Source organism: Vigna umbellata, chromosome 4 (genome assembly GCF_029865625.1).
Source record: "Vigna umbellata cultivar VRB3 chromosome 4, Vumbellata_1.0, whole genome shotgun sequence".
Classification (NCBI taxonomy): domain Eukaryota; kingdom Viridiplantae; phylum Streptophyta; class Magnoliopsida; order Fabales; family Fabaceae; genus Vigna; species Vigna umbellata.
Window position 1 is genome coordinate 55,047,436 of NC_142168.1, and position 18,530 is coordinate 55,065,965.

Consider the following 18,530-nt stretch of genomic DNA (forward strand, 5'->3'; position numbering starts at 1 on the left):
GTAGATAGATAGATGATGTCACCGATAACGGTAAACAATGCGGCGAACAATGGTAGATGGTGTTGCTGTGGACATCGGTAGACATAGTGGCAGATGCAACAATTTTTTTTTCTTAAAAAGTGACTCTAGATGGCATACTGTATATATTGAAAATTATATACGAGATTAATATGCTTTGTGTTGAGTATAAAGATAAAGATAATATATAAAAGAATTAATTAATCAATTAAAAATTTAAAATTTAAAATATACATGTATATGATTAGAAAAGAAAAAACAAGATTATATGCAAAAAGAAAATAAAAATGTGAATGATATTTTTTTTTTGATATTATTAATTAATGACAACCTACTTACACAGTTGTTTGATTATATGCAAGATGGAAAAGAACATCTATAACATATTTATAATATTGTTATCAATATTAACAAAGGGAAAACCAATTTTGTGTTTGGAGAACCATATATACCAGTGAAGTGAAGGTTGTAGTTAGCCTTATTGCCCTTCGCTCAAGCGAGCTGTTGTTAAAGAGTTGATGCAGAGGAGTGACCTTGTTTCGCCTATGGGTAGAACCATATATATACAGTTTTGTTCATACTCATCCCATTAATGTTAAATCAACTCTACCCTCTATGTTTATTTCTCCCCTCTCTCTGCGTTCCTTCTTTTTCCTATGCCCCAAGTCTTCTTTTCTACGCAAATGCAAATTCTCACATCAAAATTTTCCCAAACCCTTTTACAAAGATTACAAGGTGATACTAAATCCGAAGCTACTTGGTTATCCTCATCGTTCTTGTGCTGAAAAGTTTGTTTTTTCTGTCTTCTCTGTGCAGTTATGGTGTCAAAATGTGAGTTTTGTTGCTTTCAGCAACGCTGCATTAAGCTATAATCACAGCAGCGACGACGGGGATACAAATGGAATTGATTTCTTGCACCTCATGGAAGAATGTGGGGTTCGTGCGAATTGCCAGACCTATTTGTGGCTTTTAGACGGGTGTTTGAGTTCTGGTTCGTTAACTGATGGTTGGAAGCTTCATGCTAAGATTCTGAAGATGGGTTTTTGCGCAGAAGTGGTTTTGTGTGAACATATTATGGACTTGTACATTGCCCTTGGTGATTTGGATGGCACAATCAAGACGTTTGAAGAAATGCCTGTTAGACCCTTGTCTTGTTGGAATAAGGTTCTGCATAGCTTTGTTGCTGGGAAGATGACGGGTCGTGTTCTTTGTTTGTTTAGGCAAATGGTTAGGGAAAATGTGAAGCCTGATGAGAGAACTTATGCTGGGGTTTTGAGGGCTTGTGGAGGTGGCGATGTTCCTTTCTATTATGTGGAACAGATACATGCAAGGACTATATCCCATGGTTATGAAAATAGTTTGTTGGTATCTAATCCTCTGATGGATTTATATTTCAAAAATGGGTTTTTGAATTCGGCTAAGAAGGTTTTTGACAGTTTACAGAAGAGGGACAGTGTTTCTTGGGTAGCTATGATATCTGGTTTATCGCAAAGTGGGTGTGAAGAAGAGGCGATTCTTCAATTTTGTCAGATGCACAAACTGGGAGTCTATCCTACCCCTTACGTATTTTCAAGTGTTCTGAGCGCCTGTAATAAAATAAAGCTATTTAAGCTTGGAGAGCAGCTCCATGGCCTTGTTCTCAAGCAGGGATTCTCTTCTGAAACGTATGTTTGCAATGCCCTTGTGACATTGTATTCACGTTTGGGGAACTTCATATCTGCTGAGCAGGTTTTTAATGCAATGTCGCAGAGGGATGAAGTTTCATATAATTCACTCATTTCAGGTTTGGCTCAACAAGGATATAGTGACAGAGCTTTAGGTTTGTTTAAGAAAATGCGTCTTGATTGCCTAAAGCCTGACTATGTTACAATTGCAAGTCTTTTGAGTGCCTGTTCATCCGTCGGGTATCTTCTGGTAGGAAAGCAATTTCACTCGTACGCTATAAAGGCTGGGATGTCTTCAGATATTATCTTGGAAGGCTCACTGCTTGATCTTTATGTAAAATGCTCGGAAGTAAAAACTGCCCACGAATATTTCCTTTCAACTGAAACTGAAAACGTGGTGTTGTGGAATGTGATGCTCGTGGCTTATGGCCAGATAGACAATCTAAATGAATCATTTAAAATATTTACACATATGCAGATGGAAGGTATTGTACCAAATGAATTCACCTATCCAAGTATTTTGAGAACTTGTACTTCTTTGAAGGCTCTTGATTTAGGAGAACAAATTCATACTCAAGTCCTGAAAACTGGCTTTCAGTTTAATGTGTATGTCTCTAGTGTGCTTATTGATATGTATGCTAAACTTGGAAATTTGTATACAGCGCTGAAAATTCTTAGAAGAATAAAAGAAAAAGATGTTGTTTCCTGGACAGCCATGATTGCTGGGTACGCACAGCATGGAAAGTTTGTTGAGGCTCTTAACCTCTTTAAAGAAATGCAAGATGAAGGGATACAATCTGATAATATAGGATTTGCAAGTGCAATTAGTGCGTGTGCAGGTATCCTTGCACTTAATCAGGGACAGCAAATTCATGCTCAAGCATGTGTCTGTGGTTATTCAGATGATATTTCAGTTGGTAATGCACTTGTTGGTCTTTATGCTAGGTGTGGGAAAGTACGACAAGCATACTTTACTTTTGATAAAATATTTGCTAAAGATAATATATCATGGAACTCGTTGATATCTGGTTTTGCACAAAGTGGACATTGTGAGGATGCATTGAGTGTATTTTCTCAAATGAATAAAGCTGCACTAGAAATGAATTCATTCACATTTGGCTCTGCAGTTAGTGCTGCTGCGAATGTTGCTAACATTAAACTAGGGAAGCAGATTCATGCCTTGATTTTAAAAACTGGCTATGATTCAGAAACAGAAGTTTCTAATGTTTTGATCACTATATATGCAAAATGCGGTACCATTGAAGATGCTAAGAGACAGTTTTTTGAAATGCCTGAGAAAAATGAGGTTTCTTGGAATGCTATGCTTACTGGTTATTCTCAACATGGTCATGGATTTGAAGCATTAAGCCTTTTTGAGGATATGAAGCAGCTTGGTGTATTGCCAAATCATGTCACCTTCGTGGGAGTCTTATCAGCATGTAGCCATGTTGGTTTGGTTGATGAAGGAATTAGCTATTTTCAATCAATGAGTGAAGTTCATGGTTTGGTGCCAAAACCTGAACATTATGCATGTGTTGTAGATCTTCTTGGGAGGTCAGGTCTTTTAAGCCGTGCAAGGAGATTTGTCGAGGAGATGCCAATTCAACCTGATGCAATGGTGTGGAGGACCCTTCTAAGTGCATGTATTCTTCATAAGAATATTGATATTGGAGAGTTTGCGGCAAGTCATCTTCTGGAACTGGAACCTGAAGATTCAGCAACCTATGTTTTACTTTCAAATATGTATGCAGTGACTGGGAAATGGGGTTGTAGGGACCGGACACGGCAAATGATGAAAGATAGAGGTGTGAAAAAAGAACCTGGTCGTAGCTGGATAGAGGTTAATAATTCAATTCATGCATTTTTTGCTGGTGACCAAAAGCACCCTCATGTTGATGAAATATATGAATATCTCAGCTATTTGAATGAAAAGGCAGCTGAAAAGGGCTACATTCCACGGACCAATAGTCTTTTGAATGATGTAGAACGACGTAAGAAGGGCCCAACACAAATTATTCACAGTGAGAAACTGGCAATTGCTTTTGGTTTGCTTAGTTTGTCTAGCTCTAGTCCAATCCACGTTTTCAAAAACCTTCGTGTTTGTGGTGATTGCCATAATTGGATTAAGTATGTCTCTAAGATTTCAGATCGAGTGATTGTGGTGAGAGATTCCTATCGCTTTCATCATTTTAAGGATGGTATTTGTTCGTGTAAAGACTACTGGTAAGATGGCAGAAGATTCACTAAATTGAAAGAATCCACTTAGACTTGCACGAGGGAACATAATTTATGACAAGTGCTGCAGATTATTTTTCAGTGGTCACCTATGTCATTGGTAAGAACTCTAACATGAAATAATTGGATAGATTTTAGAATAAGAAAGTGACTTCATACTTTTAGAATATGTTCTTCAATTTCTACACCTTTGATTCATCTGAATCAGGTTATTGAGTACCTTGGTAGACTATCTTATATTGAATCAACACTATCGTAGTTATCTTTTTTCTGTATGTAATGGAACCATGTTTTTGTATCCTCCTTTTCAGGTGAACAATATTATCTGCAATGAGCTTTCACTCACAATGCTTGAGCTTTCTCTTCCATGAAAATTAATATTCAAAATGGAGGATCATATGACAAGATTGGAGGTATTGCAATTAATTCTTCTAGGACAAGTTAAATGAATAATCAGCATTTGATTTCTGTGAAAACAATTAACTGAATATTTCATTTTCACATAGAAGTGAAAGTGACCTTCATGCATAGTGGGTAACCATTTAATTTTAGATTGGTATCCATCCAGAAGGGGAAGCTAGTGGAAAAACTTGGTTAGATTTTAGAAATGAAGTCCATTGGGGTTATGTGCCTCATTGAGCCTCAGTCTGAAGTCCATTGACCATTTTTTTGCCTGTTTACCAACAATCAACATAAAACGGCATAATCTTGCCCTTGTTTTCATGAAGATCAATTCTGTATGCCAGAAGATTAGCAGCAAGAAGACGGAGTTATTAATGGAGTTGGATTTCGATGGAGTTGTTGATGAAAAGAACTACTAAGTGGTTTGGTTTTTAAATGTTAGAGGACCAAAATGATAAAAATAAAGGGAAAGGACTACAACATTATTGTTGTGTAAGAAATTATAAAAAAGGAAACAACAAGAAAAAGCCAACCTAGAAAGCCAAGTTGAGAAGATGGAACAACTGCTATAACTTCAGGTTAAATTATTTAGTTCTTGCTGCTTTTATAACAATCTTATAACTAGATTCATATTTTGATATACTGCATTTTCTGAAATTTGTGTTGAGTTTTCAGTGCAATTTTTTTTTTGCAATGGCTTGTGACTTTGTCCGAAATTATTCATAGTTATGTAACGTGAATTTGTTAGAGGCTGGAAGGTTTATGTGAGAAGGAAGAAGAGAGAGTAGAGGAGTAGAATTCCTAACTGCATAAGCAGTTAGGAAAAGGCGGGGAATATGGGTATAAAAAGAAATAAGCATTGTATTGTTTTTATTCAGAGAATTACATACTTTGTATAGGCTGGTATTAGACCTGGTGGAGGGAGGTTAGGCTTTCGATAGCCACGTGTTTTACACATGTCAATACAGTAAATAATATACCCATTCTTTGATTCATCTTTTCAGCGGAGAGTTTATAACAGTGACTGAGAGAGTCTATTAGGATTTTTCACTGAGATTCCTAACAAATGGTCCGACCTGCCAGATTCGGGTGGCAAGTGATCGGAGTTATGGAGGGAAAAAATGAAGGATGCCTTAAAGTGGTGGAGAACCAACTCGAAGCTTTGGGGATTATAGTAGATGGGTTGAAGGCCGAAATGGCAGTGATGAGACAAGACTCATCGGCCATTTGCCAAGACCTTCAAGAAGTCATGCGCATGTTAGGAGGTCGCAATCACGAAAACGAGGGGGCATCGGACGGGAGCTAATCGTTTGTGAATGGTGATCGGAGAGGGAGGCGAGAGGAGGAGAATGGAGGACGAGAGACGGAACGATCAGAGGGACAATTTAATTGGCGAAAGAGAGTAGAACTTCCCGTATTCGAAGGGGTGGATCCACTGAACTGGATCGACAGAGCGGAACGTTTTTTCGAACTACAGGGAGTGACGGAGGAAGAGAAAGTTCGAATTGCATACGAGGGGAGTGACGGACGAACAACTTCTGGGCTATTTCCTGGTCGGATTATAGGACAATGTAAGAGATCGAGTACGCCCACACGATCCGCAGGAACTTCTAGCGGCAATGCGAATCGCAAGAGATGTGGAGTTCATACCGGGAGGAGCGAAGACCGGGGGTGGTAGTGCCAGTCGACCACAGATATCGGGGGCGAACTGCGGGGACGATAGTTCGAGTTGACCCGATATGTAACCAAGGAGGGTGGACGACGAGTACAGAGAGTGTGGGATCTGGGGGAAGAGAAGGTAACTCAGGGAATGGTGCGGGAAGAGGTGCGAGTGCAGTGGGGAACGAAACCATATGCAGAGGGGTGCGAAACCTACCCTATCATGAGTATCTCAAGAGACATGAAAAAGGCCGTTGTTTCAGATGTGGCGGCCAATTCAGCCCTGGACATCGTTGTCCGGAACGGAGTTTTCGAGTGATGATTTTAGGGGAAGATGAGGAGGAAGACCCTGGAGAAACCAAGGAGGAGTTGGAGAACGAGTGTTGGGTTCCTAAATTGGGAACCCACTTTCAAGACTCCCTTCTTCCCCAAGAAACACAGAAAGAAAGAAAGAAAAGTCTGAATGTTATTCACAAGTATAGTATCTGTACAATCAAACGCAGAGGCATAACCCTCTTCCTCAGGTATAAACCCGTAAGCAACTAAGCAATCAAAAATCCCCCAATCCCTTCTACTCAGCCTCTATTTATACAATCCTACAATCTCACCACAACTGTCCTAACTGTTAGTTTGTTACAGTTTGTTATATTCATTTCCTCTTATTTCTCCTCTCACAAACTACCCATCCTTTCTTATTCTTATCCCTATCAATACCCTCCCCTTGATCATCAACCTTGTCCCCAAGGTTGAAATCGGGGTACTGTTCTCGGATGGTTATTTCATCTTCCTAGGTGGCCCCTTCCGGTCCTCCTTGTTGCCACTCCACTAGCAGTTGCAGCACGCTTCCTCCTTCTGTCCGCTGCCTCCTTCCCAAAACATTCACGGGCCAAAACGAAGGCCCTTCTGCCTGCAGATCAGGCGGTAGGTCCTTCTCCACCTGGTGCTCTCCTACTGCCTTCTTCACCTATGAAACATGAAATACCGGATGGATTCGAGCTGTCTCTGGCAACTGCAATTTACAAGCTGTCTCCCCCACCTTCTGAATCACCCGAAAAGGTCCAAAATACCTTGCTGACAGCTTTGGGTGGAGTCGGGTTGGCATTGAGGTTTGTCTATGGGGTCGTATCTTCAAATACACCCAGTCCCCACATTCACATTCGCGACCCGTCTCTTTTTATTAGCTTGTTGCACCATAAGATCCTGTGCGCGTTCCAAATGGAACCTCAACTGTTTCAGAGCTTCGTCTCTGGTTTGAAGTTCTTGATTCACGACCTCTACCAAAGATTCACCAGGAATGAATCTGTGCAAAGAAGGAGGCGCTCTCCCGTAGACAACCTCAAAGGGTGTGCACCTTATTGCTCCTTGGTAACTCGTGTTATACCAAAACTCCGCCCATGATAGCACTGTCATCCAACCTTGAGGCTGCTCTGAACAGAAACACCTGAGATAACCTTCCAGAATACGGTTCACCACCTCCGTCTGCCCGTCCGTTTCTGGGTGATATGCGGTGCTCATTTTCAGCTGTGTCCCCTGGCTTTTGAACAATTCATTCCAGAACATGCTCAAGAATAATGGGTCTCTGTCGGTCACGATGGACTTTGGGATCCCATGCAATCTTACTACTTCTCTCATGAAAATCTCAGCCACCGCCCTTGCCGAATAAGGGTGTTTGAGCGGTATGAAATGGGCATACTTGCTCAAACAGTCCACCACCACCAATATAGCATCGTACCCCTGGGACCTAGGCAGCCGTACCACGAAGTCCATGCTAAGTTCTTCCTAAACTACATTTGGAATTGGCAAGGGCTGTAGTAATCCTTGCGGTGATGACGCTAAATACTTGTGTTGTTGACACACAAGACATTTAGCCACAAACTCTGTAATATCCTTCTTCATCCCGATCCAGAATAAGGACTGGGCTATCCTCCGGTATGTCCTGTAGACTCCCGAGTGGCCCCCCGTTTGAGTTTGGTGAAATTCTGCCATTAGCCTAGGTAACCACGAAGACTTTGCAGACAATACTAACCTCCCTTTGTAATGCAACCTTCCGTGTTCCATCATGTACGCCGGGTGAGAATTTGGATCCCCCTTAATCTCTTCAATCACCTTTCGTAGCCTCTCATCCTCCTCCACTTCCCTCGTGACTTCTTCAAAGTCTTGCCAGTAAGTTCTGGCTATCACTGTCAGTTCCTTGTTTTCTTCTTTTTCACCCTCTGCTATTCGAGACAAAGCATTAGCAGCTCGGTTGGTCGTCCCAGTCTTATACATAATTTCAAAATCATATCCCAATAGTTTAGCTATCCAGTTTTGTTGATTCTGCATCGTGATCCTTTGCTCCAATAGATACCTGAGGCTTTTCTGGTCCGTGTGCACTATGAATTTCTGCCCTAGTAGGTAAGGACGCCAATGCTGGATAGCTAACACGAGAGCCATCAATTCCTTCTCATAAATGGATTTGCTGAGAGTTCCTTCAGATAAAGCCTTACTGAAAAAAGCGATTGGTATTTTTTCCTGCATCAGTACAACACCCACTCCTTTACCCGACGCGTCACACTCAATGTGAAAAGGTTGCTGAAAGTCGGGTAAGGACAACACCGGGGCTGTCGTGACGGCTGTCTTCAGTGTTTGCCATGCCTCTTCCGCCCTTTCGTTCCAAGCAAAGCCCCCTTTCTTCAACAGTTCCGTTAGAGGTCTGGCGATTTTGCCATAATCCCTAATAAACCTCCGATAATACCCCGACAGACCCAAAAATCCCCTTAAACTCTTTACCGATTTTGGCCGTTCCCAATCCACCACCGCCTTGATCTTTTCATCGTCCATCTCCACGCCTCTATGCGAGATGATATGTCCCAAGTATTTGATGTGGGTTTGCCCAAACTCACACTTCCTTCGATTGGCCACCCACTGGTCCCGACTCAGCGTTTCCAGGACCTTTCCGACATGCTCCAAGTGTTCATCCCAGGTTCGACTGTAAACGAGGATGTCGTCGAAGAAGACGAGCACGAACTTCCGCAAATAGGGCTTGAAGAGGTGATTCATAGTGCTCTGAAACGTCGCCGACGCATTGGTGAGTCCGAAAGGCATCACCACGAATTCGTAATGCCCCTGATGCGTGCGGAACGCCATCTTCTCTATATCCTTCTCAGCCATGCGGATTTGGTGATACCCGGCCTTCAAATCCACCTTCGAAAAATAGGTAGCCCCTCCTAACTCGTCCAACAACTCCTCTATTACCGGTATGGGGAATTTATCCGGCACCGTCGCTCGATTTAGGGCTCGGTAATCGATGCAGAAGCACCAACTTCCATCTTTCTTCTTGACTAAAATTACTGGACTTGAGTACGGACTATGGCTTGGTCGGATCACCCCCGTTCCGGAGCATCTCCGTCACTTGCTGCTCGATTTCATCTTTCAACATGTGTGGGTATCGGTACGGACGGACATTGATCTGACCGATGCCCTCTTTAAGGGTGATCTGGTGCACCGTCTCTCTGCTAGGTGGCAACCCCACTAACTCCGCGAACACCACGTCATGAAATTTTAGTAACTTCTCTATCTGATGTTTTTGTCTTTCAGTAAGCCCCGAACAATTTGGGCTGCTCGCCTGGGTCTTACACGAGCCCAATTCCCAAACCAATAACCACACTGCCACCTCATCTATTTTCTGTAAAGCTCTGGGGCCCACCACTCTTCGTTCTAAAGTGGGATCCCCTTTCACTGTTATCTTCCTATCTCCCTATCAGTACTTCATCGTCGATTCTTTCCAGTCCACCATCACTTTCCCAAGCTTTTGTAACCATTCCACCTCGAGAATGACGTCGACTCCGCCCAACTCAAAAATATAGAAGCGTTCAACCACTTCTGCTTCCCCCATCTCCAATGCCACCTGTTCACAGCACCCGTTAATTCGTTCCCTCTGTCCGTTTCCCAAGCTTACCATATACGGTGGGGTTTCCACCACTGTCATCTCTAATTCCTTCACCACCCGTCGACTTATAAAATTGTGGCTAGCGCCACTGTCAATTAAAACCAATACCTCACGTTGACCCATTCTTCCTCGTAGCTTCATCGTTCGGGGCGTCGTGAGGCCACAGAAAGGGCCGATAACTCCATCTTGGTGATGTTCAGTTCATCCTCCCCTTCATTTTCAGATTCCTCCTCCTCTTCAGCCAAAATCATCGTCCTTATCCCCCTCTCTGTACAACGATGACTGGGGCTAAAAGGTCCGCCGCACCTGAAACATTTCCCCTCTTCCCTCCGTTTGATGTACTTAGAGTAGGGAAGATTGTGGACACTCCTTTCATTTCCGCTGCCGCTGTCTCTCCTGTGATTTCCCCCGTGGGTCGCACCTTTGTTTACGGAACCGACACTTTCAGCTGGTCCCGCTCGTCCCGCCGGTTTGCGATTCGTCTCCACCTTTATTACCGATCCCGATGTTTTTCCCCAAGGACTTGGATTCTTGGATATCCATCCCCTTCCCGTCTTCGCGCACAGTTTTTCCACATCTCTCGCCACCTGCATAGCGGTCATCAAATCCGGTGGATCATGAGGCCGGACATGATCGCTCACTTCTTCTCTTAAGCCGGACAGAAAATACCCCATGATCTGCTCCTCAGGTATCTGGGTCGTTTGCCCCACCAGAACTTCAAAATCACGCATGTATTCCTCCACCAGTCCCGTCTGTCGTGTGGTGGAGAGTCTCTCATACACCGTTCCTTTCGTTCCACCCCCGAATCGGATACCCAGCGCCCTCTTCAACCCCTCCCAAGAAAGGTTCTTGGTCTTCTCTCGCCAGAATCGGAACCAGCTTCCGGCGTAGCCATCCATGCTAATAAAGGCCAATTCCAACTTCTCCTCCTCCGCCACCTTCTGGACTTCGAAAAACTTCTCCGCTCGGCCGATCCATACCCACGGTTCGCCCCCCTCAAACACGGGTAATTCGACTCGCTTCCTCCACTGGCTCATCCCTCCTTGGTTACCTTCTCCCCATTTCCTCCTCCGCCATTCAGTTCACCGCCATTATCGTTCACCGATGACTGACTCTCCCCCTGTCGCTGGCCTTGGTTCATGGGTATACGTTCTCCCATCGCTTTCAAAATCGCTTGAACGTCCAGCGTATCGCCGCCGTATCAGCCTTTGTCTCAGGGATTGCCACTTCCACTGCCTCCAAGTGCCCTTCGACCACCACCATTCTTCCCTCCATCTCCACGCGCGAAAACTCTCCGATATCCGGCAGGTCGGACCAAATGTTGGGTTCCTAAATTGGGAACCCACTTTCAAGACTCCCTTCCTCCCCAAGAAACACAGAAAGAAAGAAAGAAAGAGAAGTTTGAATGTTATTCACAAGTATAGTATCTGTACAATCAAACGCAGAGGCATAACCCTCTTCCTCAGGTATAAACCCGTAAGCAACTAAGCAATCAAAAATCCCCCGATCCCTTCTACTCAGCCTCTATTTATACAATCCTACAATCTCACCACAACTGTCCTAACTGTTAGTTTGTTACAGTTTGTTATATTCATTTCCTCCTATTTCTCCTCTCATAAACTACCCATCCTTTCTTATTCTTATCCCTATCAACGAGCGATTAGAATTATCTTCGCTCTCTGTAGGAGGAATGACTCAACCGAGAACCATGAAACTTCAAGGGAGCTTGGGGGACAGGGTGGTGTTGATCATGGTTGACAATGGTGCCAGCCACAACATTATATCAAAGGCGTTGGTTGAGGAGCTCCAACTGGAGGTGAACAAAGGCCAGATGCATCCAGTTTGCTTGGGTGATGGACAGCGAAAACAGACACAAGGATGCTGCCAAGGGGTACGAATTAGGAGGTGTCGACGTGATTCTGGGAGTGGATTTGTTGGCAAAGTTGGGAGAAGTAGTGACCAATTGGGGCAAGCTAACCATGTCCTTTAAATAGGGAGGAAGGGAAGTAATAATTAGAGGAGATCCAACATTAGCATGGGAAGTGATAGCCCCTGCAGCCATGCTCAAGATAACTGGAGTTGAGACAGTGGCAGTAATGTGGGGATTAAGACAGTTGGATGTGGCTGGAAGAGGAGAAAAGGAACAGGAGTTGACGGTGAGGCAGCGAGAAGAGTTGGAAGAGAAGCTGTCAGAATTCCAGCAGGTGTTCCAAGAGCCTCACGGGTTACCTCCAAAACGTTGGATGGAGCATAAAATCATATTGAAGGAAGGGATAGGTCCCATTAACGTGCGGCCATACAGATACCCCCACCTGTTAAAGGGGGAAATCGAGAAGCTGGTTGAGGAAATGTTGAGAATGAGAATTATTTGGCCCAACACTGGCCCGTATTCTAGCCCAGTCATCCTCGTCAAGAAGAAAGATGGGAGTTGGCGTTTCTGCATAGACTATAGGCTCTCATTAGAGCCACTATACCGGACAAATTCCCAATACCGGCGATAGAGGAGTTACTTGATGAATTGTGGTACGCAAAATACTTCTCCAAGATAGACTCCAAAGCTGGGTATCATCAGATCCGAATGGGAGGGGAGGATATCCAAAAAACTGCTTTTAGGACACACCAGGGGCATTACAAATTTCTGGTAATGCCCTTTAGGCTTACCAATGCCCCTGCCACATTCCAAAGTGCAATGAATGGCTTGTTGAAATCGCACTTGAGGAAGTTTGTCCTAGTGTTTTTTGTGATATTTTAGTGTACAATAGCTCGTGGGAAGATCACTTAGAGCATGTGAGATGTGTATTAAGTCTGTTGCTGCAACATCAGTGGGTAGTTAACCACAAGAAAAGCGAATTTGGAAGGACTCATATCAGATACTTGGGCCACATTATATCGGAGAAAGGGGTAGAAATGGATGGGGAAAAAGTGGAAGCTATCATAGGGTGGGAGGAACCCAAAACTATTAAAGTCTTAAGAGGTTTTTTGGGTTTAACTGGATATTACAGGAGATTTGTAAGAAACTATGTTAAAATCGCTCGTCCCCTCACTGACTTGTTGAAGAAGGGAAACTTTGCATGGACCAACTTGGCTAGAGAAGCAATGGAGAAGTTAAAAGTAGCTATCATGACTGCCCTTGTGTTAGCATTGCCCGACTTTAGCATTGCCCGACTTCACCCAACCTTTTCATGTTGAGTGTGATGCCTCGGGGGTTGGAATGGGAATAGGCGACCTATAGCTTTCTTTAGCAAAGCTCTATCGAAAGGAACTTTAAGCAAATCCATATATGAGAAGGAACTCATGGCATTGGCGGCCCTACCTCATAGGCCAAAAATTCGTGGTGCATTCTGACCAAAGGAGTTTGAAGTACTTGTTGGAACAAAGAATAACCACCCAAAATCAACAAAATTGGATTGCCAAATTATTAGGCTACGATTTTGACATCATATACAAAGCTGGGGCTATGAACAAAGTGGCGGATGCCTTGTCAAGAAAAGGGCTGGAATCAATGGCAGAGAAGGAAGAGTTAGATGAAAATTTGGAGGAAAAGGAGTTGCAGATTATAGCTAGACCTTATTGGAGAGACTTCCAGGATATCTTGGAAGAAGTGGAAGAAGATGAAGAACTCAAGGAGATTGTGGCAGACATCACAGGGGATCCGGATAAGCATTCGGCTTTTACACTGGAAGGGGGAAGACTGCATCATAAAAGCAGACTGGTGCTGTCTGCTAAATCCAAATGGATCCCCAAGATACTGGCCGAGATGCATACCTCATCCATAGGTGGACATTCTAGGGTATACCGGACTTATAGGAGGGTGGCGCAATCCCTATACTGGAAGGGTATGAAGAAAGCAGTGACAGATTATGTGGCTCAATGTGTGGTGTGCCAGCAGCACAAGTATTTAACAGCACAACTTGTTATTTTGATTCTCAAGTGTTTCTAGATTCTGCAATGGTTTTATTATAATACCTTATCCTCTTGTGTTAATTTTATAATTGCATGAGGAGTTTATTTGTATAATTTGTGCTTATGGTTATGCCATTAATTATGTGGTTAAGGCTATAATTCTCCAATTATTATTTTATGAAGAATTTATTTCATTTGCTGAAGTCCATATAACTTGTAAGACACTTTTAAGCAATCTGTTAACATGTTAAGTTCCATCTGCTACTGGTTTTAAAGAATTTGAGACATCCAAGATAATTTGTTACTAAATTGTCTACATCTAGATACCGTATGCCTCAACATGCATTCATTATATTCATGACTAATGTATTGTTATTATATTCATATTATATTCCTGGATATATCTTCTTCTGTTTCAATATTGTGGTTCCAAAGTTAAGGTCAACATGTTCTAAAATTTATCTTGATCTCAAATATTTTTAACCTAGCACAAGCACCATATAGTTACTCTGTCTCTATGCTTTAGGATTTTCAATTATTTTTCTTCGATGCTTATTTGGTATTTGACATTTCAATGGAATGGACTTGTTGAAAGGAATAATGACAAAATAGGTTATGGAAGACGGAATGGTACCATGTTGAGAAGGAATGTAATGAACTTCGTGTTGTATACACAATGGATATGCTTATTTATAATGAAGCAAATATACAATAATAAGAAACAACAATATCTAATAACATGAAATATTATTTGAAAGATATTTCCTTAACAAATTAGATCATATCTCTCTATTCAATGTAATCAAATCACATCTCTAATAGGACAAAAATGTTTGCAATGGTTCTGCAGGTTGGAACAGTACTCTACAGCAAAATTTTCTGAAACTTTTGAAATGATTCCTAAAACTTTGGCTGAGAATGTTGTGCTAAATGCAATGGAGATCAAATATTCTCTGTATGCAGAATATGCATCTGGAAATGCCAAAGTTAGTTGATTTGAGGTATTTCTAAGGATGTTTCAGCCTTGGGCATTGGCGATCTCCATGCCACGAAGTAAACTACATTATATTTTGTATATTTATAATAAACCTTGTCCAATAAAATATTTGTAGACATTAATTAAAGGCTATTGTGATTGATGGAGCTTAAGCATTCTTTCAAGTTCTAAGATTTGAAACAATAACAGAATCAGATTTATGTTTATATCACCTGAAAGACTAGTTTCACCTTTTTGTCTTTTTTCTGATCAGGCTCTCTGCTCTTATATATGCTGCGGATGCTGCATTCACTGTACTACGAGTGGACCAGGTAATCAACTAATAACAATCATGTTGGTAGTCAATTCCAGATTCTACCATTATATACAATTTTTAAGTGGTTAATAAATCTATTTACTAAGTAATATACAACTAAAAATGTGGTCAAGCTGTATTAATGATGTGGACTTTTGGCTCTTTCTTTGGCTTAATTTTTTATTTTGGAGGAGAAACACTGGAAATGTAACAAGGTCTGAAAGAACGCTTACAAAGCAAACAGAGTAAAAGGCACCAATCAATAAAATGAATCAAGTATCTCTCACAAGTTTAAATCAATCTATGCACCTCAACATCTCATCTTTATACTCAACTTTCCCATAAATTGAGGTGCAGAGTGACATAGAGAGAAATTGGAGGTGTCAAATAGGTGTTTTTAAAATGATTGTTTCCATTTATCATTCTTTAACTTTCTAAGTGTAAATTTATGGTAGATGATTTTTTATTATATTTTTCTTCAGATTGGTATTGCTAAACGAGCTGGCGATTCAAGGAGAGGGGAGCCATGCACGGATGAAGATTAAGACTAAAATTGATTTTCTATAGGTTACTACATTTTGTAACCCCATGGTTTCTTCATGTAGCTTCATGGGTGTTGGAAAGGTCTAAATTGCCCATATTTTAGATTTTCGTGTTGTGTAGAAATGTGTCAGAACCAGTAAAATCCACGCACGTATCGTTAGTGGAATTCACGTGTCAAGAGGGAGGCTCGACACTCAGATGACGAAGAAATCAGTTAGTGGAAAGTAGGTGTCGACAGATGAGGGGACGTCCGTTTTGAAGTGTGAAGCAAAACTTGGAATTTCAGAAAATCTACCCCACTCTCTGCATGCACCCTCTTTTCAAAATTTCTGAAGAATCTCATTCTCTCCTCCTTCTCTCTACATCCTCTTCATCTTCTCTCTGAGAAAACACTCATTTTCTCTTCTCTGATCACTGTTCCGGCACCATAGAAACACTTCCGGCGTCAAGAGCTTCCAGATAAACCGTTCGGTTTGTGAAGCTGGGCTGGTAAGTCCTTCTCTTCGCTCTGTCGTTCGTTTTCCTAAACATGTAAACCCAGTTCTGGGTTCGTGTGTTAATCACCATTCTTAAAAAGAGTGGTTTTGATAGTGTCGGGTTGTCACTTGGTGTAGTTGGAATTGTCGAGCGTTGACGGTAGAAGAACCTGTAGTGGTGAAATTGTATTTCTGCGTCTGGGAACGTTCGGTCACGATCAGAAGTAAGGGAAGCTTATTTAATTTAATATGTATGTTGTTGTACTGTATGAACGTTCGTTAGTTGACTGAATGATTTTGATGCATGATGGTTGATATGATTGGATTGAATGAACGTACCTTTATTTAATGAGTGGAAATGAAATATGGCTGAGTTATGTTATAATGTATGAAATATATGAAACTTATATGATATGGATTGTATGAAGTATGAAAGTCGATTATAATATGAATGTATAAAGTTATGAAACTATATGTTTAGAAATGAGACAGATATAAATGAATTATGAATATGAAATTTCTCATATGAAAGTGTACGTTCGTTACTGAACGGTCTTCGATTGTTCGGTTCTTCTGGTAAACGTAGTTGAAATGGGATTCTTTCATTTTGAGAGAATCCTAGTTGAGGACGAGCGTCCTCATGTGGTAATACTATGCTTGAGCGTTCGGCCAAGCACAGTTGTATCTGGGTATCCTGTGATAAACTAAATTTTTATATATACATGTAATGGTATATTTTCGTTGTTCGTAAACACTACTTCGATAGTATCTTATTATATTTATCAAGCCTTTTATTATAAGTTTATTAGTGCTCGGTCTTACACCAAGTGCTCGTACTGAGTAGTGCTCGGTCTTACACCAAGCGCTTGTGCTCGTTTCTTATATAATCTATCTTGATGAAAAATAGCGTTCGTCTAACTTCAATAGAATTTTCTTATCTACCGTGCTCGGTCATTGACTGACATTCGGATTTCTTGATGTAAATTCAAATAAGCTAAATATTCTTAAGCGTTCGGTTTCTTCAGGTGAATCCTTCTAAGTATTCTTCTCTGAAAGTCTTGAAGTGTATACGGTCATTTGGTTCCGGCTTAGAGCTTTAGTATTTGGCCTAGTTGTTTCTGCGTTTGGTTAGAACTCTCAAGGGTCAGTTCATCTAATTGACTCACTTTGTAAGTAACGTCCGTTGTAGTCATTCTTGCGATATGCAGTTGACCTCGGTTTCTTTCGTAATCCGATAGTAACCCTCTCGATCTTATTCTATTCTGGAACTGGAGACCTCTCTGTCTCGTTCCAAGTGTTCGTCCTTGATAACAGTTGAAAAACTGTTATTTTCATGCTTAAAATTGACACAAAAAGCAACCTTTACACTTAGAAACTAGCTTGAAATCATGCTTTTATCCATATTTTCATAAATAAGAGAGCTGAACAGGTTTATGCTTGACTTCAGTGTTTTTGTGCAGGTTTTAAGGTGAATTTAGTGAAAGAAGTGAAGGAGAGTGATGGAATCAGAAAAGTCAACCAGAAACCAGAAAAGTCAACCAGTCAACCAGAAAAGTCAACCAGTCAACCAAAAAGTCAACCAGTCAACCATAATACGGAAAAAGTCAACCATACGAGTTTTAGGCCAGTTTTCTGCGATTTTATGATCTGTTTGGGCTTGGACCCGTTTTCTATTATTTTTATGTCCTATTTAAAGACCTAGATGTCTTAGGGTTTGGTATCTTTGGCAGAAACAAAGCAAACACTCTCTCTTCCACCCCTTTGAAGGAGGATCTTGGATGCTCAAGCTACCTCTTCACCTTTCTAGGGTTTTATCTTTCATTCTTTCATTATTGTTCATCTAGGTTCACCATGAATATGGTGAACTAAACCTTGTATGTTTGTTGGGGAATCAATGTAATCTTTTGAAGCTCTCATATGGAATTTGTGCTTGCATCTTAATCTAAGATTTATGCTTTCTTTCATCATTAGTTAGGGTTTTTCCTCTTTGCTTAATGCTTGCTTTGTTTAACTCATTCAATGCATGATTATTGATTTTGTCGATACGGGAACGTACGGGGAAGTCTAGATCCGGGGAATTACTCCCAATATTATATTGGTTGTCGTTAAGCTCCTGTGCTAAGAGAACTAATTATTAGGAATGCTAGGAATCGTATGAACTCGTAATTAGGGATAGGCCTTCTTGACAAGGTAATTTAGAGAGTGGCATTAACAATGATGATTTGAATGTTGAATTCCTAGAATATATGAGTGGATAAGATGAAATTGATCCCCAACAACATATTCATATATATATTTCATTGAAAGTGCTTGTCTTTTGCTTTTGCCATTGATCAAAATCTCATGCATACATGTTTATTTTCTGTTTTGCATATTAAACTTCAAATATTTCGTTGTTAAGTCTTAGCTA

The 18,530-nt window shown here is 41.3% G+C and overlaps 1 protein-coding gene across 10 annotated transcripts; it reads left to right on the forward strand.

Annotated features, from left to right (window-relative positions):
- The first annotated feature begins 448 nt into the window (after window positions 1–448).
- On the forward strand, window positions 449–18,061 carry LOC124848754 (Pentatricopeptide repeat (PPR) superfamily protein). 10 transcript variants are annotated; one of them, XM_088114563.1, is made up of 9 exons: window positions 449–753; window positions 835–4,017; window positions 4,229–4,330; window positions 4,486–4,897; window positions 14,660–14,862; window positions 15,060–15,117; window positions 15,584–16,133; window positions 16,259–16,344; window positions 17,568–18,061. In XM_088114563.1, exons 1-2 carry the CDS (start codon window positions 634–636, stop codon window positions 3,907–3,909), a joined length of 3,195 nt encoding a protein of 1,064 aa, XP_087970689.1. In that variant the 5' UTR covers window positions 449–633; the 3' UTR covers window positions 3,910–4,017; window positions 4,229–4,330; window positions 4,486–4,897; window positions 14,660–14,862; window positions 15,060–15,117; window positions 15,584–16,133; window positions 16,259–16,344; window positions 17,568–18,061. The 10 variants fall into 10 exon arrangements, with proteins under 10 accessions (XP_087970689.1, XP_087970690.1, XP_087970686.1 ...); XM_088114564.1 differs by having other exon boundaries at window positions 17,581–18,061; XM_088114560.1 differs by having other exon boundaries at window positions 15,584–16,344.
- Window positions 18,062–18,530: the final 469 nt, after the last annotated feature.